The following is a 27,181-nucleotide window of genomic DNA, read 5'->3' on the forward strand; positions in this document are numbered from 1 at the left end:
CATTCTTTCCCTTTCTTCCAAGGCTGGAGTTAAGCTATTTCCATGGAAGAGCTGTCTTCCTTACAAGTATTTTGTGAACTGCCTCCCCTCCTTTTCCTCTTTCTTTTGTTTCTGTCCTTCTTTCTTCCCTCCCTCCTTCCTTGTTAACTTTCTTCTTCCTTTTTTTTTTTTTTTTCCTAGCTGGGAACACACCAAAATTTGAACAGAAAAAAATGAAAGCATAAAAATGCTTTACATGGGCTCCCCTGGTGGCGCAGTGGTTGGGAGTCCGCCTGCTGATGCAGGGGACACAGGTTCGTGCCCCGGTCCGGGAGGATCCCACAAGCCGCGGAGCGGCTGGGCCCGTGAGCCACGGCCACTGGGCCTGCGTGTCCGGAGCCTGTGCTCCGCAACAGGAGAGGCCACAACAGTGAGAGGCCCGCGTACCGCAAAAAAAGAAAAAAAAAGTGCTTTACAGTCACAACCAATTCCTTTCAAAATAGTTAGCCAACCTAGTCCTCCTCATTTGGACAATTACAGCCAAAAGAAGGATCTAGTTTCAAAGTGCAGCTGCCCATTTGAAGTGGGATAGGCATGGTTAATTTTTTCAATGAGAAAATGGTGATGAATGGAATAGAAAATAAAGATGTCTTTAAAGCTAGACTAAAAAAATTATTTTAACTCAAGAAGGTCATCAGTTTGGAAATATTATCCAGAGAATTATCAAATCACAGAGAGGAGCCTTCGGGAAATCTTAAATGACTACAAATGGAAAGTATGCCTTAGAGACCAGTTTAAATAAAAGTCACAGTAGTCACATATATACTCAGCCCTGCAACTTCCAACTACAGAGGAATCCTAGGGAGGCCACTGGGATCCCAACATGTACAATTATCTCCTTTGTAAATCACACAGTGCTAGTAACAAAGGTCTCTACAATTTTTATTAACACAAGTTTATCAGAGACTATGATATTTAAAATCTCATGACTTTGGAATATTGTTTTGCAGACTAAAACAAATGATCCTTAAAACTACATCCAATACTGATCACATAAGCATGTTCCCTTTGTGATAATTCATTTAGTCAAATACAGTTAATTTGTACACTTCTATGTCTCATGCTTCAATTAAAAATTTACTAATTAAAAAGAAGTTATACTCAATCCTCTCCTTCCATATGAAACGTTTTTCTAGACACATTTTTTTTTAAGATAATGAGAATACAAAACTGCACTTCTCCTTCAAGGTCTTACTGAAAAAAACCTGTAAGCTATTTTAGAATGTTAGTTTTGCTTTTGGATTTAGTATTCTCAAGTCTTCTCTTTTGATAGGCCAAACAACGCACCCTCTGATATTTACATTTCCTATTCGTCACATTTAATTCTTCCCATTTTTTTTTCTACGAATAACTATCCAAATAACTAAAGATCATCATTCGTTATTCAGCACTTTGATTTTGTTGGTATATCAGTATAACTGGCATACTTTTTCTTTTTGAAAGCAGTTTTCACATTTACCAAAGGGCATAATCAGCACTTCAGCTGCCTGCTGCCTTGTGGGGTTTTATCAGTAATGTACTTAACAAACAGCGGTTTTGTGGATAACCACACCATGTTCTAGGTTATCTAAGAACTCATACCCTTCCCTCAAACTTCCACCTGAAAAATTCATGAATTAAGAAAACCTCAATGGAAGGGGGAGGGATCTGTGAAATAGGGCATTCTCATTTGTCACTGAAATAAATTACTGACTTTTGAAGTCAGTGATTATTACTGTTGTGTTAAATTATTTATTTTCAAGGAAATAAGCGGAGGAATCTCAAAATGACTGTTAAGTCATCTGCCTTAAGAATGTCCTAAGAGCCAATTAAGGTATGTATTTTATACTGGTCATTAAAAAAAAGTGACTAACTGAAGTTTTTGTTCTTGTTTTCTGTAAACCGTCTTGTGGTTTACATTAACTGCCTGAAAAGCTTTCGATTGCATTGTACTTCCAACCAACAGTGACTAGCATTTACTTACTTAGTAAGCAGCAGTTTGTCTCAAACTACAGCAAGTGATTACCAATCACTTGCTACACGACATGAGATAGTCTTAAAACTCCATTTACCCGCTACTGAACCAATAGCTTACCTTATTCTAGGGAACATGAATGAGTATTTCTCCAGCAACTAACCTAAGTGAAAATATGAGCCCTAGCTCTGCAGAATGCAATAAATTTGGTCACAAAGGAAAATGAAAGCAAGCACCCTAATACCAACTGAAGACACTTTAGTTGGAGAAAAACGGCCTGCATCCCGTAACATTTTATGATACCAAATGAGATGCAGGCAGTGTAATTTCACTTATGCGATTCACTTACAAGCAATGCAAATGCAATCTTGCTGATTACATTTAAAACAAAAGACTGAATCTGCTCATTTATAGAGCAGAGCCATAGTCATGCAAAAATCATGCTACCCCCCACCTGGTGTGGAACCAAAAGAAAACAATCTGGCTGAAGACCTTTTCATCTCCACAGAAAGAAAAATGATGTTAACTGTGAACTCCGGGTTGACCCAATATGCTTAATAATGTAGCTTCTCGGTGCCCTCAATAGAAAACAAGGTCAACCGTGTTAGTAATCGTTAGCTGAGGTGTGCAACCCACATGCAAACAATGTCCAATGTTTTATTTGTTTTTTAGATAGCCATAAGCAGTGTTCAGAAAACACTTTCATCTATGTTTAATTTTAAACCTTCATTTATCTGTGGGTATGTGTGCAGGTACATACACACACATTCGTATATAAACAATGGAGATGTATAATTTCTACAGGGAGGTGTAGACTGCTACAACTAATATATTCACTAGCTGGACTCCTCACCATGCATATTTTATGAGCTTCTCTGTGCAGTTAAGTGGGGGTCTTGAGCATTCCAGAACTACTCATTTTAGTCACCACCCAAAACTAGAGCTTTTATTAGATAATTTTCCTATTACGAAGTTCAATAGTTAGAACTGAATGCAAAAGTCGCTGCTAAATGCCCTCTCTGAACTTCCCAGAAAAGCAACAGAGCTGGAAGAATTTTTCTACTTGTCTGTGCTGCTCCGTTTTTAAAGATCTAACAGGTACTTCTGGCTCATCACCAGCAACTGAGCCAAGGCCCAGCTGCAGGCCACTGCACCAGCATCCGAGGCATTTGGTGCGAGGCTGGCTGATAGCTAGATCTGCGGCACCCTAGGCAGAGAGGACCGTCGCCAAAGCCAACTTGGGCCCAGCTGCAGTTTTAACATAAAGAAGTTTAATAGGATACCTCATACCTGCCACAGAGCTTTTTTCCAAGCGCACGTGGCTGGAAATGCTACTTGCAGAGTGACTCGTGGCTACGGGGTTTCTGAATCTTAGTGAAGAGGACACACTTCGATGGTCTCCCAAGTGATGCCAACACCGATTACGGCTCGCGGAAGCAATTTTCTATGCAGTAACACCACTTTTTTTTGGTCAGAGAGATTATTTCCAAATAGCAACCTTTGAGAAATTCTCAAAAATGCAGGTGACTTTGAAGTAACCCTTGATATTCAACCACGGTCAGGTCTCAAAACTGTACTCAAATTGAACTGTGTAAAAGGTACTGTGTTGAAGCATCTAACCTTCTATCTTCATGTCTCCAAAAGACCTAGAAGCATATAGGTTTGCTCATTCCCACACAGCACAAGCAGTGGGCCAGAAACCATTTCACTTGTCTGGAATGTGTGCCACTGTCCAAGTCCACGGCACATGGCTCCACACTTCTCAGTTCCCACATCCCAGCAAAGACGCAAGTGCTGTCCAGTATGCATTGTCTCCGAGTAGGAAATGTCAGTGGTTTCTGGACTCTGAGGTACAGAAAAACGCTGCCAGGTTTTAGAGGAACCAAGGGACACATGGGTGGTAAGAAAAGGAGGAGATATTATGAAATGAAAGCAAAGTGTGATCCTCCATGGCAGAAAATAGCTGCTCCTGTTTCATTTAAACAGTTTTCCATAACGGGGTGCCTCCTACAGGGAGCTTTCCTTCTTTCATGTGTGGGAAAAGAATTAGACATGAAGACGCTTTGACTAACCTGGGCTATGTCTACAGTGGAAAATTAGGAAATAAAATTGGAAAGCAATTTAATAGAATGAAGTCAGATTACTCGTAAAAGGCTTATTTCAGATGTGTTCTTAAAGAAATTCTCCCCCGCTTCTCCTACTCACTGCCAGCTAAAAACTAGCACTTGCCATCTGCCTCTACAAGGATTAAGTCACTATCCACCACAGCCACTGACCTTCAACACTCCCTGAAAGGAGTTCGGGATGGAGACCAGGAATGAGGCACCTCTGTGATCTGGGGAAAACTGACAGAACAGGACTTCAGATAGTTAGATATTTTCAGGAGATTTTTATGAGCGCAAATTCTTGCATCTCCTCATATCTAGAAAAGTACTAAAATCATTAACGGAGACATATGCTCCTCGTGACTAGCAGCCAGTCTCTGCCAGAACTGGTGCTTCACTAAAATCATATATATATATAATATACTGACCTTCCCCGCTACCTCTCTGGAGCAGTTCCTCAGAGCTATCTAAGAAGCTGTCTCCCAGGCTATAGTCCTCAGTTGCCCCAAATAAAACTTAACTCACAACTTTCACGTTATGCATTTTTTTTCAGTGGGCCCCGGTTAGGATTTATTGTCTTCCCCAAACTGTAAGTTGCTTAAGCACCTTCTGCTCACTAAGGGTCATAAAGACACACACAATGTACTGTAAGTCAGGTGTCCTGTGTGACCTTGCTCTGGTCATTTAAGCTCTCTGGGTTGCCAACTGTCCATATGTAAAAGTCTTTACATGTTTCCCTCCCAGTGAGCACAGCACACAGGTATGCAAAAACACACCTTGATCCTTCTATTACTAACAATGCACACACGGTTATTTTATCAAATGTATTTAATTCAGACACATTTGATTGTCTCCCCAAGTAAGCAAAACATCCCTACTAGACAAGGACTGCGTGGTTTGCATTTCTACATTATTCTGACTGCTAGACCCAAGAAGACATCCATTTATTCACTTCTTCCTCAATAACTATTTATTGTACCAGGCACTGTGCTATGCCCATAATCTGACTCCAGATGTGAACAAAATACATAAATCTGAGTAGATTGGTCGTTCATATAAACCATTCAGAGCCTTATCACGCCTCTCCAAACTGACTCCAATTCATCAAAAACGTATGAGCAGGTTATATGTAGCACCCTCCATTAACTGAAACACACCAATAAATTTCCAAAATGTAGGACTCAGCACCAAAAAAATATCTATGTATGGGTGGAGGAATCCCCACATCTATTTTGGAGCTCCGAGCGGTTTGTGGCTCCTCTGTGCAGTCTGGCATCATGCATAATGCAACACCGCAACTGCTAACAGCAGGCGCGCACCAGATAATTTACACTTGTTTTTATGGACACGAGGAACTGATCTTTGAAGCCGTCCCTAATGAGATTCCGCTTGGCCCTAACAGCATCCTGAGAGAGTGTTCCGGTTTTCTACTTGGCATCCGGTGCATATTTATAATGCAGAATACAAGCTCATTTAAATTGCACATGTGGATTTTGGTGTCTTCCCTGTGTTAGAGAGAGATTTTCATATACTAAGGAGCACTGACTATTCAATTACTAAACCATACTTTCCCCAAACAATGTCACTGCCAGTCACTACAGGTACTTATCAAAGAGGCAGGTCCATCCATGGGTTTGGACCAGCAGGGCCAAAAGCTCCCCCAACTCCATCCAGCTCAGCCCTCTAGTCCTGAAACTCAATTAGGTCCTCAGCCAAAGGGGATCTCCAGAAAGCCTAATTATACAATACCTTTCTTAGTAGATGCAGTAAGGGGACAGTCAGGGAGAAAACCTAAAGCCCATCACTTAAATTAACAACTTCCTGCCCCAAAGCGCTTGCCATGCAAATCTCTCTTATTCTCTCCCCTCTTTTATGCTCTGCCTCTTGTAAAATACTTCCTTAAGCTTGGCACTCTTCAGCAGCATTTTTTTGTCATTTACTTTTCAAGAAGTTTATAGCTTAGTCACCAGTAATTAGAAATCCATTGCATACTTCCTTTAAATTTCATTTGTTTCACCTTTAAAACAAAAGTTTCAGAAGGCTTTCAATCACCGTGTAACACCAATGTTGTTATAGTGGTGTTATCTGTGGTAAACCCAAATCACAGGTTTCTGTGAAAATAAGTCGTATGATAAGAACTAGAAGAGTTTACTACAAAAAAAAAGTAAAGTTGTTAAAAACATAAGGATACAGAATAAAATTGGTTCGCTTTATGCAAAATGTTTGATTCCCGTGATAAGAGATGACCCGTTTTCATGGTCTTCATTTCAGGTAAACTCGACATATGAGGGACAGCTGACAGGCTCCTGGTAATTGGGCTGAAATATTTCCTAATTAATTTCACGCTTCTAGCCAATAATAGTTGATGCCAAATAGGATAAATAAGTAAGCACTTTACAAGGAGTTAAGACAACATACTTTCTAATACCTCAGTTTTTAAGGTAGAGAACAAGATAGGAAACCCAAATCTTTAGGGTCAAGATGAAAGTGAAACTTTGACATTTTTCCTGTGTTAGAAATGAGAGTCTACTACTGTCAAAGTAAGAGTCAACCGAAGGCAGGATAGATTATAGCATAAGTGTAGGAGTATCAGAAATACTCACTCTGAGCTTCATCCAGCTCCATCCTGAAAAAAACACGGGAGACTCATAAGTTACCCTTTTTAAAGCCAAGTATACCATCAAGTCTAAATACATGCCCTCAAAATGAATGAATGATTCCAAGGGAGCACACACTTCTTGGGAAAGCACATAGTAAGAGAACATGGAATCCCTGAAAACTCAACTGTCATTCATTCATTCAACAAGTATTTGGAGAGTATCTAGAATGTGATAGCACTATGATACGTGCTGTGGATACAAATGGGCAACAAAAAATAAAGAGTGGCTGCCGGGCTTCCCTGGTGGTGCAGTGGTTGAGAGTCCACCTGCCGATGCAGGGGACGCGGGTTCGTACCCCGGTCCGGGAAGATCCCACATGCCGCGGAGCGGCTGGGCCCGTGAGCCATGGCCACTGAGCCTGCGCGTCCGGAGCCTGTGCTCCGCAACGGGAGAGGCCACAACAGTAAGAGGCCCGCGTACTGCAAAAAAAAAAAAAAAAAAAAAAAGAGATGCTGCCTTCGGAGAGCCTAAAGCCTAGTGGAAGACAGACATTTCACAAACATTCAGAAAACACATTTATAAAAAGTGCGACCAAGGGAAAGAATTACTTGTAGGTGCTCTGGGTCCATACACACAAAGGGTTCACGTAATCCAGAGAAAGGGGTAGGGGCTCCCCTGAAGCAGTGACGAAGGTGGAGAGAGGAAAGAAAGTGTATTTAGGGAGGAGGACATCATTCCAAGCCTCAAAGTTGACGGCAGGGGAGCAGCCTGTTGCTCTCCCGGCACCTCTCAGTACCTCTCCACTTGGAAAAATAAAAAATTCAGGAGGCATGCCTAGGAAGTTGGATTTACAATGTACTTCTCTTCAATGTCAGCCCTGAATCCAGACGGAATTGAAGACCTTGGGAAAAACCGGTGGACAGATCACCGAACTTGGCACTAAGTGCTGCCAACTGTCTGGCTGGCACCAATATACAGGCTCAATTGGCCATAAAAACCTCACTGCAGTCTTGCTCCTCTCAAAGGAAATCATTTTGCCATCCACAGTGAGGCTTACCCAGAGGCCAGTCTTAGGGGGAAGGCCTTGAATTTTGAGCTTAACTCGATTGCACGGCTTGGGCAAGAGTTTCATGTTTCAGATGTGCAGTCAGGTAATCCAATCCCATCAGAGTTTTAATGGCCTCTAACGAATCCAAAGTGTTAAATCCTTTCCCCAGCCTCCCCCAGAGCAGCGTGAGGGTGCGTTTTTTCAACCTCCATTCTCCTCCATCCAGTCTCTCGTTCTCATACGCAAACTGTTCCTGAATCTGAGACACTAGGTTAACACTCATTTCTTAATCCTAAAATCTGACTGTAATCTGTGCTCTAAAATAATGCACACACACCTACCGTACTCCCTTTGAAAAACACTGAGAGAGGAGAGAAAAGGATAACAGAAGTGGAATACGTAGAAAGGATGTTTTATTTCAGGGGCAACACCGTTCACGTCAGGATTCCTTCCTCCTAAGCCTGGGAAGAACATTTTCTGGCTCTGCAGAAACCAAAGGCAGCAGACCCAGGCAAGTTCCTCAACTCCAGGAAAAGGCACATCTCTGAGAGCTACATTGTCCCAAGCAGCAGGCAGGAGCTGCGATGGGTGTCTATTAAGTCTGCGCCCCTGACTATCAGCAGGTTAACAGAGACTCAATCCCTCCCTGCCAGTGTGGGGATGCCTTGGGAGGCAGCACAACCCTAAAAACTTTAACAGTGAGAGGAAAACAAAAACAAAAGCTCCTCAACGAGAAGAAAACAGACACACTAAACTTAATGGCAACCAAAAAAAGTTATGGTGATGATGGTCTATGTGCCGCCATTAAAACTCTGCTGAAGTTCAAGCGTTGATGTTGTGGGTAAACAATATTAGTAACAGTAGCTTCCATGCATTGAGCGTTGGGATACTGCGCTAAGTGCTTTACTCAATACTAAGCATCATCTAATATAAGCTTCACCATTACTTATGGAAGCATATATTGTCATGATCCCCATGGTAAAGATGAGATGTTAGCAACAGAGACTATAAGCGAACACATGTAAGGGGTCCCGGGGTGGAGAGACAGCCTGGATTCTGGATATACTTTCTTTTAGAACTTTTCAAACGATTTCAGTTTTTATGTCTTTAAATGTGCCTCGATTTCTGTTTAGCAATAACCACTTCACTCCCAAACTCTTCCCTCCAAAATGCATGCACGCATTCTTCCTGTCTCCCGTTCTTCTGTTGACCCCTTTGTTAAGACAGTAAGTCCAGCGGTGGCTCCCTAGCTCATGATACAGCACCTCACAAAACAGTGCTGTTTGTTTATAAGGTGACGCAACCTTCCCTGCAGAGGGCGGGGGCATGACTAAAATCCACTAATGGCCAGAAAGCTCATTTTAATTCTATACTTGACAAAATAAATGCCTCACAAAGGCAGGTAAGCAGAAGCTACCTTTCACTTCGGACTGCTTTGTCTTAATAACCTTTGAAAGTGAGAAACTGCAGGGAACAGGCTCTCGAGCAAACACACACACACACAATTATGGCACAAAGAGACTGCGATAAAAGCACAACTCCTTATGTAAAGGTAAATTTTTTTTCCCCTCAGAAGGGGGTACCTCTCACAAATATAGATCATTCCTGAATTGCAAAGGTTCTTCTGCTGCGAATCCTGGCTGCATTAGCAGGATCTAACCCATCCGGTCTGAAAAACCAGAGCATTTGATTTCCCTGAAACCCATTCCCAAAAGGGCTGATCGTTTTTTCCCCTCTTCTGTCCACAGAAAATGAAGCTCCACTTACATGTTGGAGGAAATATTTCAAAACATTCCCTTTTTTCTCAAAGTGCAGAATTTATGGTAACAGATAATTAACAACAAATGACAAACAATCTGAGCAGGAAAGGTCCCAGTTTGGTTGCCAAGATGATGGTATCCAATTCCAAGATAAACAGTGGAGCGTGCCGGCTGCCGTTAACGTGGTGGAGGGGTCGAGATGGAGAGATGCAAAACAGGCCGGCCATCCGCCACCAAGGGGCACGACATGGGGCCAACCACCTCCCGCGGGGTTATTATTTCCCTTCTGAATTCTCAAGCGTGTCAGTGGGCAAGGGGGTGGTAGTGGACTCACTCTTCTGTAAGGAAAAGGACACCTACCTATGCCTTTATATTTCACATGGGGGAAAACAGATCCTTCTTTGAACTGCATTATGGAAGAATTCGGAATTAATATCCTTTAGGAGTTAACACCTCCTTCCTAGTCTGTCTATTCTTCCCAAAGACTCCCTCCTCCTCATTCTTCTTTTCTCTAAGTTGGTGGAGTCAAAATAGGTTTCAGTGCACCCAGCTGTGCCCAAAATGTGAAGGTCAGGAACAAAGTGAAAACAAGTTAACCTGTAAAAGTCAGAATCTGAGCACAACGCATGGTAAGTCTCCTAGATACTAACAGATGGCAGACCTCGGGCAATTGAAGTTTCAGATACTTTTACATTTCTCAAAAGCCAATTCATAGTTCACTATTTCTCAAATAGACTTTTTTTTATATATTGAAATGCAAACCTCAACTTCTGAGTTACCTAAAAAGGCCTACCAAAGTGTTCCTTCTCAGGGATCAAAACAGGTCAATGTATCAAAAATTGCTATTCTGATCCTTTCAAATGCTGGATCCATTGGTATGTAGAGTTGGCATGCATACCCCACAAAGCCAAGGTGAAATCTGTCTTATCTTCCTGCTGACGGATGTTTAGGGATGCTGACACGTTCCTGGTGTTAAAGTCAAGCCCAAGGCCAGGGACATCATAACTGCAAGAAAGAGTTATGAACTAACAGGATATATCTGCTAGGCCCTCCCTCTCGTCTTTTCTCTCTCCTTCACATATACCACTATCTTCCCTCTTCTCCATAAAACATGTACCTCCACATTATATCTGCTGCCCACCCAAGCAGGACAAACGTGTAAAAGTTGGTACTTTTAAAAAAAAATGGAATATATTAAATATAAGGCAAAACCAAGAGCAATGGGTATGATACTTGTGATTTTTTTAAAAAAATGCCTAATGCAGTCTGACAGGCTTCTGTGGTTATCTCTGAAGTCTTAAGGCAAAGCAAAATGAAACAAAAGGGGGAAAAATTTTCCAAAACTCAGGACCAAAATAGAGCTGGTAGAATGTCTATGTCATAGCAAAAGGCTAACTCAGGAAATTAGAGAAACATGCTGAGGTTGCTTAGCTGGTGGGAGATTTCACTTTTTTTCTTGATTTCAGTTTTAAGTCTTTGTGCAAAACACATTTTAAACGAAGCGTACAATACGTAAACGGTTTGAAACTTGGTCTGTGGCCCAAATACCTAAAACTAAATACTACAAGTAAGCCACTTTTCTTAGCCAATCAGCAGCAATGCCGAAATAGCCCACCAAAAGGTGGGAAAAGATATTTTTCCAATCCAAGAATTGTCAAACCTTTGAGCTGGAAGGTTTCAGAGACTGTCTACCAAAGAAATAAATGGATTTGAGTAGAGTTCATGTTATGGTGTAGTGCCCTGTAATCTTTTAACGAAGCCACGACCGACAAATGAACTTCAAGAAGGGTTTAATTCTCATCTGGAATTTTAAGGCGCAATAATATCAAGTACTGAAAATTTACTTGTTTGCTTTATTAAATGGTACTAGTGTTTCTTTTCCTGTTTTTTTTTTTTTCTCGACTAGTGTCAAGAGCTTTGCTATGTAATATAAAGCCATACAAAAACTTAAACCAACTAGAGGGGCTTATATTCTTGACTTGTGGTAAAGGAAAAAAAATGAAAAGCCTGCAACAACGCATTTTCTTATTTGCATATATTTTACCCTTCTAAAGGGACAGAAACTGAAGAAAAAAAATCTTCAAAGCAAAACAGAAGAAAACTATGCAGACCCAAATACTGCAAAGGCCAATAAATTCAACAGAGTTTCCTCTTTGCAGAGTTAGTGTTTCTACACAGACAAAGCCTCTAAGTGTACTCTTTACATTAAAAAAAAAGAGGCAGACTAACACGGCGGTCTGGAAAAGTGTGGTAGTTTTGTCTGTACTAATATTGAAATAATAGCCTAATCATGCCAGGATAGCTACTGAAACATCCAATTTCCTGGATGCTAGGAAAGTCTAAAAGGGGAAGAGACATGGGAAGGAGAGAGCTAAGGAAATACTGAAAAAGAAGAAAAACAAGCTGATGGTGGATAGATCTTCCCAGACTCGGTGAGCTTTTTCTCCTTTTTGGAAATAGTTCAGAACTACCTAGAGTTTGTTACACAAAATGTGGCAGATCTAGTGGCATTAGCTTTGTTTTTATGTCTTAAAATCTACATCTTCATTGGCTCTAAATCTCAGAATTAAAATTAAGCATGTTTCAAAGACAGACTCCCTATTATAATACTTCCTGTTTAGCTAGTCTTGTCATTTTGTCTCTTTTTATCAAAATGTCTCCCTAAAAGAAATTTTTTAAAAAACTGTACTTAGAGCAGGAGATAAATTTAATACCTAAGGAGAGGTGAGCAGCCAGTTCCTAGCTTCAGGATAGGAACTGGCCACACTTTCCGTATGAATCTTTCTCTCTGCAAATGTAGATAACTGCCTCAGGATTTGAAATCCAGGCATACCACAGTAGAAAGAATCTACTTTATTTGTCAAAATTCTTTACCCTCCCAGAGAGTCAAGTAACCAAAAACAAACAAACAAACAAAACTACCCAGTTATGCAACGTACAGCTAAGTTTCTAAGAACAAATCCATATGGACAAAAAAATATATCTAATTTTAGGTTGCCTTTTTAAAGCCAGAATTCAAACAAAGAAATCGACGGAATAGGAAATAAGTCAGTTCTAAAATGAAGTCTAACTGCCACGGACCACGAAACAGTGCCCTCAGGGAGCATATAGGAAAAAGAGCTTATTTTTAAAAAGAAAAATACCCCGTGTTTATATATGAGCACAAACCAAAAGGGCCATTCAGCCATCTCCAAGACGAATTTCAGATTGAAAACATTAACAGAAATTATGGCCATGCTAATGTTCAGGCCAGTGATAAATTTGTAATGAGAAAGAGAAAGCAGCTTACCAAGAGAAAAACGTTTAGAATTTTTTTTGCACAGTGAATGCAGCCCAGCTCTGCGACAAAGGATGAATTTCTACCTTGTTAGTAATGTGCAATGTTACAGAGCCCCAGACATTCACCCATTCATTGATACTCTTCCTCTGGGTGAGGAAGAGGTCATTGGTCTTCCCCCTCCAAAGCATCCCCATGATATCTCACTATTATAATCTTTCCCTACAGAATATCACTAATGATGAGGGATTTGTGTTCTTAATTTCAAACAGACTAAAGAAAAGAGAAGAAAAGGAGAAACCCTAGACTGCCAGAGTAGGAAGGAATGAAGCTAAAGGGCATCGAGCCCAATGGCTGGTGAGGAACTTGAAATTCAAAGAGGCTCAACTTGCTCGGAATCACAAACCTAATTAGTGACCAAGACGGGACCAGAATCCAGGTTCCCTGAAACACTGTCAAGTCATCCACTATAGCAAGCTATCTGTTTACTGATACTATGTACTCTGCTGGCTTTCAAAAATGAATTTGAAGGTACTTCTTAAAGAAATTTCCCTCCAGTTATAGGACTAAGAAGTAGCCCGCATCCTTGGCCTCACATCTTTCCACACATGACCAAGCTGAATTATACTGAACCAATGAACAGCCTTTGGTCTATACCTTGATTATAACATAAAACAGAAGAAGGTACCTCCCAAGGAAGCAGTGCTCAAAGAAAGTAGATTTACATTAGAGTGAGCCTTTAATGCAAACCTTGCTAACAAAGCAGAAGGGACTGTAGACAAATCACATTTTTATCATTCTTTAAAAAAAGTTTTTATTATCATAAAAGTATTACATAGTTCTTATAAAAAATAATTAAAATTATCCAAAAGTATATAAAATAAAAAGCGTAAGATCTTTACCCATCACTCCCTCTCCCAGATTTGTTTGCAAATTTATTCCCCACATGATCACCAGTAATGTTGGTATTTATCTTTCTACACATTTTGAGATTTTTTTTTAACCAAATGGCATCATTCTATAACACTCTTCTGTAACTTTCTTCCTGCATCTAAGGATACCTAATTCAGACCTGAAATAAACATTTACTTCCTACCATGCAAGAATGAAACTTCAGATCAGACAAACAAAATCCTGTAACAATTTGGCATGGAAAGATCACCCAGATACCCTAAAAGCTTCAGACCATTTCGGATTAGCAATACCCAAGCAAACACTGACAGATGCTGTAAAACACAACAAAGCAACAAGAACAAGTTGGTCTTGTCAAGTTTTTGCAGGCAGTTCAAACAAAAAGATGTTAACACTTATTTCATGCTCACCAGCTAATGCACAAGACCCTAAATATTAACACAGCATCTATTTATCAAGTGCTATCTTCTGGGCACTATGTCATATACATAATCTCATATATTGTTTACTACCATCTTAGAGACTCGTCAAACCCATTTTATAGATGAGAAGACTGAAGTTCAATAATTCTGTCCATCACCTAGCCAAGCCAGTAACTGGTGGGATCAGCATGTGGATACAGATCTCTGATTTCAGACCACATTCTCAGCTGCCATGTGAATACTGTCCTCATTCCCCAGCTCAAGCTGTGCCCTTTGTACTCAGTCCTAGTTAATTATGGTTAACTCTTGATGCTTCTGTTGTAACCACAGCCATAGGTAGAGAGCCTAAGACACTGACAGATGGGGGTACAAGGGCCTGAGACGACCCTGCAGAGAACAACCAGGCGACACTCAGCTCTTGGGATTCCTTGCCCCCTTGGGACTGTCAATCCCATGGGGTAACTGAAGGCAGGTGAGACACTCCTTGACAGGCAATAAGAAGTCAAGGCACAGACAGAGAAAGACAAATACTATATGTTTTCACTTACATGTGGCATCTAAAAAATAAAACAAACGAACAAATATAACAAAACGGAAACAGACTCACAGACACAGAGAACAGACTGGTGGTTGCTAGATTGGTAAGAGGTGGAGCGGGGGCAAAATAAGTGAGGGTGATTAAGAGGTACGAACTAATAGGTATAAAATAGATAAGCTACAAGAATGTAATGTACAACACTGGGAATACAGCCAATATTTTATAATCACTTTATATGGAGTATAACCTATAAAAATACAGAATTACTATTTTGTACACCTGAAACTAATACAATTTTGTAAGTTAACTATACTTCAATAAAAAATTTAGAAACAAAAAATTTTTTAAAAAGAAGTCAGGGCACCTTCCAACCCTGACAGCCAAAACTCCCACCCAGCCAAGTTTGCTAGTAATGAGTCCTGGAGGAAGACAGGACAAACTTACTAGTGATTTTCTTATTTATTCATTTATTTATACTCCAGTGATTTTCAAAACGGACTGAGACAGCTTAGAATAAAAAGGTGCAGAATCAATAAAACAATCATTAATGCGAAGAGCTAACATTTACTGAGTACAGAGTATGTACTCCTCTAAAAACTTTACAAGTTTTTAACCTTCACAGCAACCTTTGGAGATAGGCACTACTTTTATCATCCACACTTTAGAGATGGGGAAAAAAACCCCAGAGAAGTTAATACCTTTGTCCATGGTTGGTTACACAGCTAGTAAGTGGTGCAACCAGGTTTTAAATCCAACAATCTGATTCCACTGGAAACTCCGACCATGACACTACACTGCCTCCTCAAAATAAGTATAAAAGAACAAGAGCTACGTAAGGTTCCAGGGGTGTTGACAACTAAAGCCGTAGACGAGGATGTAGCTAAAACTGAAAATAAATTTGATTTGAGCTTCCTAGCAACCAAACCTTAAAGAAAAAGTTGAGGAATTAACCTCAGTAGGGTAGCCAACCATCCTGGTTTGCAGGGAACTGAGGGGTCTCCCGGAATGTGGGACTTTCGATGCAAAAATGGAGATGGTTGGGTACCCTACTAAAGATGTCTTACAGCATTTTATTAGGCCTCAGGTAATCTAAAACATACCAAATCTTGATGGTGTTTTCAGACCTACACTGGCTCCTTGAGCACCTCCTCCCACTATCATTAAAAATACTAAATAATTTTCATCATTAAAAATACTAAATAACATTCTGCTGGGGAAGATGACAGGGTTGTAGAAAAATGAAGCCCTGTTAATTGTTGGTTTTCAACTATCACATCTATCAGTATGTTCAAGAGTCTGGATAAGAGGGGCTCATGAATTCTGGGTTCAAGTCTGCCCTGTCAACTCCAACTGCGCTTTAATTTTCTTTTCCAAGGTCATATCGGATTGCTTTCTTTTAAAAAAAAAATCCTCCCTACGTCACAGGCAGAGATGTATGGGCTAGTGACTCTTAGAAAGCTTGGTGGCAACCTGGTCAGAACTCACAGGTGAAGCGAAACCAAGACCATGGAGTAAACCCTTAAAGCCAGTGGAAAGAACAGCTCTGAATCAGTGATGAGCTTCTAAAGATGGGAACCGGGTCTTACGCATCTGTGCTCCCTCCACAGCAACACCTTGCAAATAAATGTCTTAACTGCAATCTTAATCTTAGTATGTCAGAGCTAAAAAGATCCATAGCTATCATTTGGTACAAATGTTTACATTTACTGAGGCCGGGAGAAAAGAGGTAAATTGCCCAAGATGGGTCACAAAGCTGAGGTGAGACAAACTGAATTAGATGGGAAGTGAGCTATTCCTTAACTAAGGTAAGAAAACCTCAACTAGGTTTCATGAAAGAAAATAACAGATCATTTAAGGACCCAGCATTGTAACTCCAATCCAGGTGATCTGTCATGGGTCTTCATAGACCTCAGTTGTTAAGTGCCAAAGGAAAGCAAATATTTTAAGAAACCCATGCAAAATAAATGAGCAACTATTCAAGTGGAAAAGACAATATCTTTGTGGAGAGGAGTAAAGCTCTACCGTAACATGTTAAAAATTTTAGAAAAACTTAAGACATTTTAGACTAAACATTTTATAGGTATTTTCCAGCCAATTTAAGTTTCTATTTAGACTCAAGGCAATCTTTTAAAATATAACATGATCCCATTTAACTAAGCTGAATGCCCAGCATGGGCCGGTCACCGTGCCAGGGCACCAAGCGCGGAAAAGAAAGGCCAAGGAAAAGGTCGGCCAGCATCTTGATAACATGCACACACGTTCATACAAACACTCAAAATATTAAGACAGGACAGAAGGATCCCAATGAAAATTTCCAAATCTCAATCACAATTTCTCATCTCAATTCACAATCAAATCAATGGGTCAATCAAGCAAGCAATCAATTAGTATTTCTAAGCACCTGTTACCTGCTCAATCCCTGCCTTTAAGAAATGAATGACATAGTTGAGAGAGAGGGCGGGTGGGAGAGAGGTCTGGTTTGAAGTAAATACCAAATGACGAGGGACATCGTGTTGGTAGGGGGGTAGGTAAGCACAGTCATTTTGGATTGGGTGAGATAGAAGAGGTTTCCTAGACATAGAGGGGCCTGAACTGGCTCTCAGCAGAGTGTAAGAGTGTCTCAGCTGTGAGAAACAGTAAAAGCACTGAGATGGAAAGGGCTCACGGGGTGCTCAGGTGGTAGAGTCAACATGCGTGGCTGGAACAAAGGGTTCAGGTGGGAAGCCCTTAGTGGGTGATGAAGGTGAAAAGGCCAGCTGGAGTTGACCGTGGAAGAATCCTCTACTTCTAGGAAGGAAGTCTGGTAAAAGGGCTACACAGCTGTCTAGGCTGCCACCGCAAACTCCATTTTTCAAGCCTTGTTTTCATAAAAGCTATAATTTGATCCTTCGAACTTTTCATGGCTAGATCTAAGCACATCAGTCCTAAAGTTACATGATTTTTAAAATACCTCTGAGCATTCACAGTTCACCAGTGGAATCTTAGGGCTACAAACAAGCGAAGAATAAGCTAAGATTCCCTATCAGTCATTTTCCAAGGAATCTGGGGCAAAATATACTTTCTTTTGCCTGGGAGGAAACAGAATCCACAAAGTGCTTTGTGATTCTCTAATACAAAACGTCACACCAGCAAAGCAGAGCTAAAGGAATCCTAAGCCCAGCTTGCACACATTCTATAACATATTTGAAGAAAAAGAAATTATCAGAAGCAGAAGAATAAAAGGAATATTTGAAATGAACACAGTTATTGTTCAGAAAAGCCATTTTAACAAAGAAAAATCTTATTCCCCTTAAAAACCTCTCCTTAAAACCATGTTAGGAATCCTTCATTATCATGAATATATTCTGATTTAAAGAAAGTAGAATAATCTTAGAAATAGTTTAGCATTAACCATTTGCAAGGATTTTTCTTTTTCTTCTCCTTTTTTTTTTTTTTTTTTTGCAGAATTCCCATCATAGATAATTGAGTAGCTCTATTTGCATACTTGCGAAGTACATCCCAGTATTTACTATACTACCCAGGCAGTCAAGAGAAGGATCTTTTTGTTTGGTTAGTGTTTCTAAATTGGGGGGGGGGGGGGTTGAGAGTGTGTGTGTGCGCATGTGTGTGCGTGTTGGGTTGGGGGAGACCTACTGTTTTTTTTTAAATGCTCAAATAAAACAATTACTTAAAAAAGAGCTTGTGACTTGGACGTGCCCCGAGTTCAATTTTGCCAGCAATGGCAAAAACATTCAACAGAGCCCTAACCTCTTTTCTCTCTTGACTATATAATGGTTTGCAAAGGGGTTTAGGCCTACTGTGAAAGACTCATGTTAGACATTGGAAGAGTCTAATAGAGAATGAGCACCAGGCCTTGAATAAACAAGGGAGATGGTGACCTTTTGCCCCTTCTGCTGAAAGCCCAGCACATCCTGCAGCAGAGGAACAGAAAAAAAGCTGGTGTGCATCCAGGTGCTGCAAAATCTTTGCCTCTGGATTTCTCCCACACTTTGCTCCTGAAACAGTTTAAACTGAGACATGACTTAAATAGTATTAGGGAGTGAGGGGAAAGTACAATTCCTGGAACCAACTGTTCCACTGTCCCTTAATCCTTTGTTCCCCATATTGTTTGAGTCCTGCAGCATGCAGCACACGTTCTACGAGCAACAGGCAAGACGATGGATTTAGCAGTGGCTGGACAATTAGTCCCAATTAGGCCTGTTTCCCAGCTGAACGTAAAGGGGTGGGGGGGTGAGGTGTGTGCTGTGGGGGGGAAACTACAGAAATTTTAAAGATATTTCATCATGGAGGCAAGCAGTATAACATAAAGCAAACTGAATTAGGGGTCAGGAGACTCTGCCAAAATTCACTGTGTGACATTAGGCAAATACCTTAACCTCTCTGTTGTTATACACAAAATGAGGGCAACCCTCAGAGGCTCTGAAGATCTCATGCCAAATTGTAGTTGAAAGTACATACTCTGGAAAAGTTCAGCGTTACACCAACGTGGAGGATTCCTCTGAGTTGTACTTGGAACCATAGATACCCATCTGTTTGGGGAATCATACACCTTTTATTCTCCTGGGCAGAAGTCATCAGTGAATTTCTTATTTTATTTCTAGTTTCCTGATGGCTAATTTTTTTAAGTTCATGAGTGATACTTACATATGTACATGTGGCGGCTGGAATCTGCTCTGGTTGATGTTGTAGTGCGTGAATGCCTGGGTGGGGTTGGAGCTGTACTCATCCACCGTTATGGTAACCTTGCCTTGAGAAGGAATCCCATGTGCCATCCTTCCTCCCTATAGGCATGAGCAATTCACAACTTTCCGGAGCAAAGGATGGAAGCAGGCATGGTGCGTTTCAGCCCAATCTCTGAACCCAAGGGTCTACTCATCAATACTGCTGTGTGTTTCTGAAAAAAACAAATGAAAAAAAATGAGAACAAAGAAAAAGAGGATGTTCTAAGCGATGTCAGATGGGACACCTAGACATGAAATTGGTTCAGGAAAAATCTTAATCTGTGTGGTTGCCTCATGGATAAAACCTTTCCCAATTCTCCACCCAGCATGTACTTCAGAATGGACATGACACTCCGAATGATAAGGCTGGCTGCTAGCAAACCATTTCAGTGGTGTTCAAACTAAGATTTCCTCTTTAATCATCATTATGGCACTTAACGTGAATTACGGAAGGGGCACATCCACAGTTGCCATGGTGTCTAACTATAAATGGTTTGTGCTCGAAGTGGCGAATCTTCCAAACCTTCCCTGCTAATTGGAATGTTTGGTCTGTACAAAGTTGGTGTCACAGAATAATTTGAAATCCCGGTGCTTAGCACAGCCATAAAACACAATGCCAAATGTAAATTTAAAATGCTGTGCTCATAACAGATACCTGTTTGTAACTGTAATACACGCATAATATATACACACATCACATACAATTTTTTCTTTCACAGTGGCTCCCAACACACATAGGTACTCAAATCTTGGTATATATATATGGATTCCACTCTGGCCAAGAACTTTATGGAAGGCAAATCCTTCTTGCTAAATGTAATATAATTTCTTTAAACCCTCCAGTTACTCAGAGGAAAGTCAAATACATCTAGGCTTGGACCACCATTTTGGATGCGCTCATTACCGCCCCTCTTGGAGCCCAGAAGGAGAGGTAAAGGAGGGTGGTCACTGAATCTACCGCTTCACTCCTGCTTGGTGCTGCATAATTCTCAGTAGCTGGTTTCATACTTTAAAAAATGTTTCTGTTCTTTTTGATTCTTTGTATAAATGTCAATATATTATTTGCTGCACTGGGTTCGGAAATGAGGATGCTTATTTTTATACCAAGTGTGCAAAGACTGAGCAGAGCACACCCCTGCTTGGTTGCTGCTGCAATTGATCAGTGAAATTGTAAAGAAGCGGGCAGCAGCTCCCTGGATAACCCTTAGGTAACCCGCCTTCTTACTTCAAGTGCTCCACATTAGAATATTTTCACCATGTGCACCATTAAGCTCTGGGAATCTTAGCTGCTATCTCAAATAAAAATATTTAGAATAATAGGATTAGATTTAAATTTGGCATGAAACACCTTAAATACCAAGCAAAAGGCAGATGGCCTGCCATAGGCCATTTATTTTATTATTTTACAACCCGGGGCTTGTGTAGTCCTCCATATGCTAGCTGGGCTAAGAAATTCCACAGCATTCTACTCAAATCATTGCCTTCTTCATATGAGCAAAGCAAGCTAAATAACACCCACCTTGCCTGCATTCCTAATGCACAACAGCACCGCTAAGAAATGAATCCCTCATGCTCTGGCATTTTAAACAAAGTGTCACTTAGGGTTCTCTTTCTTCTTCCTGACTTCATGGGAGGTATGAGTCCTCTAAGCGCTAGCTGACAGACAACCAGGCCAGTAGGATTAACAAATTAAAATCTTTCCCCACTCCTCTGATGTAAGATATCTATAAGAACTGCTTACAAATCATAATGTAGCAGTTTTCATACCAAGTTTGCAGCTGTTTCCTTAATTTCCCCCACAATTATATTTTACTGTTATTTTGCATAACAGTAAAACACAACACCTGCTTCAAATTGCAGTCCTGTTCTAAGTACTGTAATTCTCTTTTGAGACACAAAGTACAGAGAGACACGACTGAAGCGCAAAACTGCATAATTGCACCACGCTGAAAAGTAAAAACAAATGAAAACATCTTCCTGTTATAGAAATGACTGTCATTAAAAAGAATGTTAGCCATCAAAGCACAGAGGGGAAAAAATACACATTTTCAGACTGCAAGAACTTAGTGTTTGCATAAATTAGAGAGTGGTGTAAAAATTACATGAGAATTCTTATGTTCCTGCCATCAATGTCTATTGTGTGAAATACAGAACATCAAGAAGCAAGAGAAGCAAAATTCATGTCTAGACCATTGTGACCTCTCAGTAACAATCTCTGCACCGGGTGCCAGAAACAGTTTAAATGTTTCTGGAGTAAACTCGCTAATTAAACTAAGCAAAATGGCCTACAAATGAAAGATACATTCCTGTTATGTAAATATCTAGGCAATGACTTACAGTAGTTAGCATCAGACCCTCCCGTTTGAAGTCCAGAAAAGATGGAACTTAGAAGGTGATCAGTTTGCACTCCTATATGGTCCACTGTACCCTAAAGTCAACATGGGATTTTGCCTTTTCTATCAAGTGAGATCTGTGCCTCTTCAGCAAGCACAGGCCCCTGTTACTCGGAAAGGCTAAATGGGTGGCTGGCACCTCATTTGAATTCATCTTTACCATGTTCTCTTTCAAATGTTTTATCGAAACAGTGCACCTGCAGTGTCTATCTTCTTTAAACTGGAGTCCTTTGAAGAAAATGTCAGACTGAGGCAGAGAGCTTCAAAACTTTCACAGGAACCTTTATAGAGAAATCAAGAAAAAGCTTATTTTTTAAAAATGCTATGTTCACCCCCACTCACATCACAAGATGATCATATCCCAAGAATAGGAAACACCAATACATGGGAAAGGCCTTTTTGTTTTTTGTTTTTTTTTTGGTAAACTCCCTCCTCTAACCTGAGAAATCTGGAAAAAGCTTGAAACAAGACAGAATGATACACCACCTAAAACTACCAAGAACCTGCATCACCTTGCTTCACATATTTAGTCAGTAAAGCCTTCCAAATAATCAGATTTTGGAGCAGCTCATCCTCATCACACTTACATTACTTTATGTATAATATTTACAGAGACCAGTATTCTTTTTTAAAATTTCCATTTTTATACTTCAATACATTTGCTCTATAAAACAAAGGAACCCAGTACTAAATGCCAGGAATCCTAAAGAAAAATGTGACACTGCCAAACATTCATGCTGGTGCTACTTTGATTTTCCCTTTAAAAAAAAAATCATGCGAGCACATTTTGCATTTCCTAGACAGCAATCACTTATCCTGTGCCTTAAGCTGTGCAACTTGGAATGTTCTTTTTCAGGAATCTAGTGGGAAACGCTTTTAAAGTCTGCTGGCAATGAAGGGATTAAAAGCTGAGGAATTAAATAACTGTCTCCACCTCCTAGACACCAGAAGTCCAATTTACCAAGAGTTTTCAAAGCAACAACTCATGACCTCTCTGCCCGAGCACTGCACGGCACAGCCTATGAGAAAGGAGCCCGTGATTTCCTCGTTTAAACAAGGATGCTCATTTTATTCACTACCCCTAAGAAGACCGCCCGACAGCCTGGCCAGACTTTGGGACTCGCCTGCTCCGACTCCGCCAAATTTCGCTTTCTTCTCCCTCTGCAGCACAGATCGAGTGCTTTCTCAACTCACGCCCTTACTCTTTCATGCCCATCTCCAGTTACTCATCCCTGTATTCCGGAGCGATGCCCAGAAGCCTTCCGGGCGGCTTCTCCAGCAAGGTGTTTAGACGGATGCACAAAGTTCCACGTGCCTCTGTCCACAGAGCGCCCTCCCTCCCGACGCACTTACACCTGAACTTGTCTCCAGCACTGCGGACACCCGGCTGGCACATTCTTTCGGAAAGAAAGGGCAGGACTTTTCTCCCGCGCCTCTGGCAACGCGTAGAGCCTATATATGGTGGGGCGGGGGGCGCGGAATTCTCTACTTTGGATTGGTGTGTTTGTTTTAAATCTAGGGTGGGCAGTTGGGGGTGGTCAGCAACTACACACACACACACACACACACACACACTGACACACTCGCGCGCGCCCTGCCTTCCCGGCTCACGGCCGGCTTGTCCGGACTACAGCTCCCCCTTCCTTCCTGGAGCACCAGCTCGCCTTACTCGCTCAGTCCCCCGTTGCCACCGCCGTCGCCTCCGCTGAGGCCGCCGCTTCTGGCACTGTTGGCGCTGGCGCTCGTGGCCCCAGGCTCCGTTGGGCGCCTTTCTTTCTCTACCTTTCCCCCAGCCCCGAATTGATTGATGACCACCGGCGGCCAATGGCTCTGACACCGCACCATCCTCGCTCGAGCATCACAGCCCCACGCCCCCGACGTCAGCCTCCAGGGCGCGTTGGCATCCCCGAACCCTCAGAGCGGAGCCCGCGCCCGGAGCCGCCACCGCCTCCCTGCTCTCTGCCCCGGAGCTGCGGGGCTGCTTCCCTGGAGCGGCAGAGAAAGAAAGGGAGGGAGCCAGCGAGCGTTGGAAGGGGGTGTGGAGGCCACGGATTCCCCCCCCTTTGGAAATCTTTCCTTGCACTTAAAGTTTTGTTTGTTTTTTCCACCATGACCTGTTTGTGTTTGTTTGCAGCATCTCAAGTCAATTACACATTTTTCATGACCCGCATTTGCACTTAATTTGGGGTGTGTTGGGGGGGAATGTGGTAATAAATCTACCCCACTGGAGCATCCTTAATTTCCTTCCTTGCTGGTAGATTCTAATCCCCTCCCCAACCTCCAGGAAAATGCCCCCTCTACCTCCTAGGCCGCAAACCTTGTAATTCAAAGGCTTTACAAAGATAACCCTGTTACATGTAAATAGCATAGAAACTCCTGCCTCTCAAGGGAAGAAATCGGGCGGCAACGGTTACTTTTTCTCGCTGCTCGTCCCCCGCAGCCCAGCCCGGGTCGCCTGCTCGATCTGCAGGCTACGATCGTGGAGACCGGAGGCGGCGGGGGAGAGCGAGGTTGGGGCGCCGGGAGAGAGTGAGAAACAGCCCCGCGCGAGAGCGGCGCGCACGCGGGCGGCCCGGGGGCGGCCGCGGAGCGCAGCCCGAGCACAAAGCTGCGCGGCGCCTTCCTGGCCACCGCACCTCGCTCGGGCCGCCGCGGGCGCCCGGGGCTCGGGCCAACACAATGCACCCGGGCCTAGGCCGGGGCGGCTCGAACACATAACCCCGGGACTTTCTAGTAAACAGCTCGCCGAGCCCTCGTCCCCACCCCCATCCCCGCTGCCGGGCTTTCGCCGCCGCCCCTCGCCGACACCCCCTCCTTCCCTCCTAAGAAATCCCGGCGGAGGAGGGAGCCGCGAGGTGAGGACCCCGGGAGGTCGAGGGCCGAGGACTGGGGGGGGGGGGGGAGGGGAGAAGGGCAGAGGGTCAAGATGGGGAGTGGGAGGGAGACAGCTCCTAAAAAAGAATTCGCTTTCGCTCGGGGGTTGAAAATAAGCCCTCCTCGGGTTCCGAATTGCCCGGGAAGCGCCGGCTTGTGAGAATGTCAGGGGCACCGGGGCAGCCGCGGTCCGCAGCCTCCGAGCCCCTCGCACGCGCCGCTGACAAGGCACCTCGCACCCGGGCTCCGCTTTGTGTGTGCATTTTTTTCCCTTCCTCTCGCGCGCGGCACCGGGCGCCCGGCCGCCTCCTCCCCCTCCCCCGCCCTCCGCCTCCCTTCCCGGGGCGGATTACCTTTCCCGGGCTGCGCTCCGGGTCCTGGGGATGCCTTCAGCGCCCGGCGAGCAGGCGATCCATCGCGAAGCAGCAGGAGCCGGCGGGAGGCGCGCGGGGGCGGCGAGGGGCGCGGGCGGGCCAGAACCTTCGACCCCAGAGGTCCCGCCGCGGGCTGGGGCTGGGGGCCGGGGGGCGCGGCACGAGAGGGAGGCGCGGGGGAGAAAGGACGGGAGCAGCCTCGATCTGGGGAGAGAGCGAGCGAGGGGGCGAAGAGAGGGAGCGAGGGCGCGGCGAGCCGGAGGGAGCGAGAGCGGTGCAGTGACAGGGACTGCCACTGGGGTCAAAGGAGCACAGCTCCAGGAAGCAGGGCGGCCGAGGCGCCGCTCTGTGCGCGCTCCCCGGCGGGACCCCGCGCCCCCGCGCGCCCCTCCTGCTGCCCCGGCCCACTCGAACCCCCACTGGCGCCCTGAGGCCCCGGGGTTGCAAGAGGAGGAGGGAGCTGAGGGCGAGGCCGGCAGCCTGCTGGTGCTCCCGGGTCAAGCAGGCGGCAGGAAGCTGAGCTGCAAGTTCATCATCAGGAGTGCGATCAGCGTAAAAATGATAGGGGACCGGGGAGGGGGGCTACGGAGCCCCAGGAAAATAAATGGAGTTTTCCCTCCAAATGGGTGTCTTCTGCAAAGGGAACACCCAGGAACACCTAGGCCCCAGGCCCCCCACCCACCGACCTGCCAGGCGCTGTCTGCAGTCCTGGCACAGCTCCAGGGCGCAGAGCTTGCCTCGGGGGCAAGGGGAGCGGCTCGGGCCCTGCGCTGAAACCAGGGAAGGCGACCCTGGGTCCCCCTCCCCGTCTGCTGAGCTTAGACTTTCCTGGGGGAGAGCTATGCTCCCTTTTCTCAAGCCTTTCAACTCGCCAGACACACACACACACACACACACACACGCACACACACACACGCACACGCGCACACACACACACCTTTCTTTCTGCGATGTTGTTCCTAGGCCAATCCAGCTGATAATTTCTTTCACCTCCATGAATTAAGGCAGGTTCAGTATATGGAGGCAAGGAGAGGCAAAGACTAATTGTTTCCATTTTTGTGTTTGGGGCACATTTCTCCCAAAGGATAAGCAATTCAAAAACGTAAAAATAAAAGTTTGTCCTTTTTTCTCTGCTACTTTGGGTTATGGAAGAAAAGGTTTTCAGAATTGTAGGCAAACACGTAAGGAAAAGAAAAGCAGCTGAAATGCTAGAAGACAGAGGACAAGGAAGAGAAGGCTTTTAGAAAACTTGGTTGGTGGTGTTGACTGTGAAAGATGAGGTGGCCCTGTGATGTTATGCCATTGTCAGAGCTGAAGGATATGGACGCCAACCAGCTCTAATTCCTTTCCAGGAGGCAGACTCAAAAATCTAGGCATTCTCCAAAGGGAAATCCAATGGATGTGTGTGAGAGGGAGAAGTGTGCTGGGTATACTATGTGACAACTGACTAGACATCCTGGCTGAAATTATATCCCCTAAAAATAAAAAGGAACCGTTTCAGCCTGGTCTGTGGCCTCTGTGCTGAGACTAATTGGTTTCCAGGGTCTGGGGAGGAAGGGAGAGAGGCTGGTTGGAGCCCCTATAAAAAAAGATCAAACAGAATTCACTTGAAAATATGTCCCTTTTACAATGGGCTTTCCCGGCACTTGAATTTTTTTTAACACCTTTATTGGAGTATAATTGCTTTACAATGGTGTGTTAGTTTCTGCTGTATAACAAAGTGAATCAGCTATACATATATCCCCATATTTCCTCCCTCTTGCATCTCCCAGTCGCCCACCCTCCCTATCCCACCCCTCTAGGTGGTCACAAAACACCGAACTGATCTCCCTGTGCTATACTGATCCCCCAGTGCTATGCGGCTGCTTCCCACTAGCTATCTATTTTACATTTGGTAGTGTATATATCTCCATGTCACTCTCTCACTTCGTCCTAGCTTACCCTTCCGTCTCCCCGTGTCCTCAAGTCCATTCTCTACGTCTGCGTCTCTATTCCTGTCCTGCCCCTAGGTTCTTCAGAACCATTTTTTTTTAGATTCTATATATATATGTGTGTTAGCATACAGTATTTGTTTTTCTCTTTCTGACTTACTTCACTCTGTATGACAGACCCTAGGCCCATCCACCTCACTACAAATAACTCAATTTCGTTTCTTTTTATGGCT

General features: G+C 43.3%; 1 protein-coding gene across 1 annotated transcript in view; it reads right to left on the reverse strand.

Moving 5' to 3' along the window:
- MPPED2 (metallophosphoesterase domain containing 2) overlaps positions 1–19,427 on the reverse strand; it is a gene marked incomplete at its 5' end in the record, with an annotated part of 167,103 nt that extends 147,676 nt beyond the window's left edge. The window contains one exon of the mRNA XM_082660492.1: positions 19,300–19,427. Coding sequence (XP_082516618.1) covers positions 19,300–19,427 — 128 coding nt within the window. The remainder of the gene's footprint in view (positions 1–19,299) is intronic.
- Positions 19,428–27,181: the final 7,754 nt, after the last annotated feature.

The sequence above is a fragment of the Grampus griseus genome, assembly GCF_964374135.1.
Source record: "Grampus griseus genome assembly, chromosome: 8".
Classification (NCBI taxonomy): domain Eukaryota; kingdom Metazoa; phylum Chordata; class Mammalia; order Artiodactyla; family Delphinidae; genus Grampus; species Grampus griseus.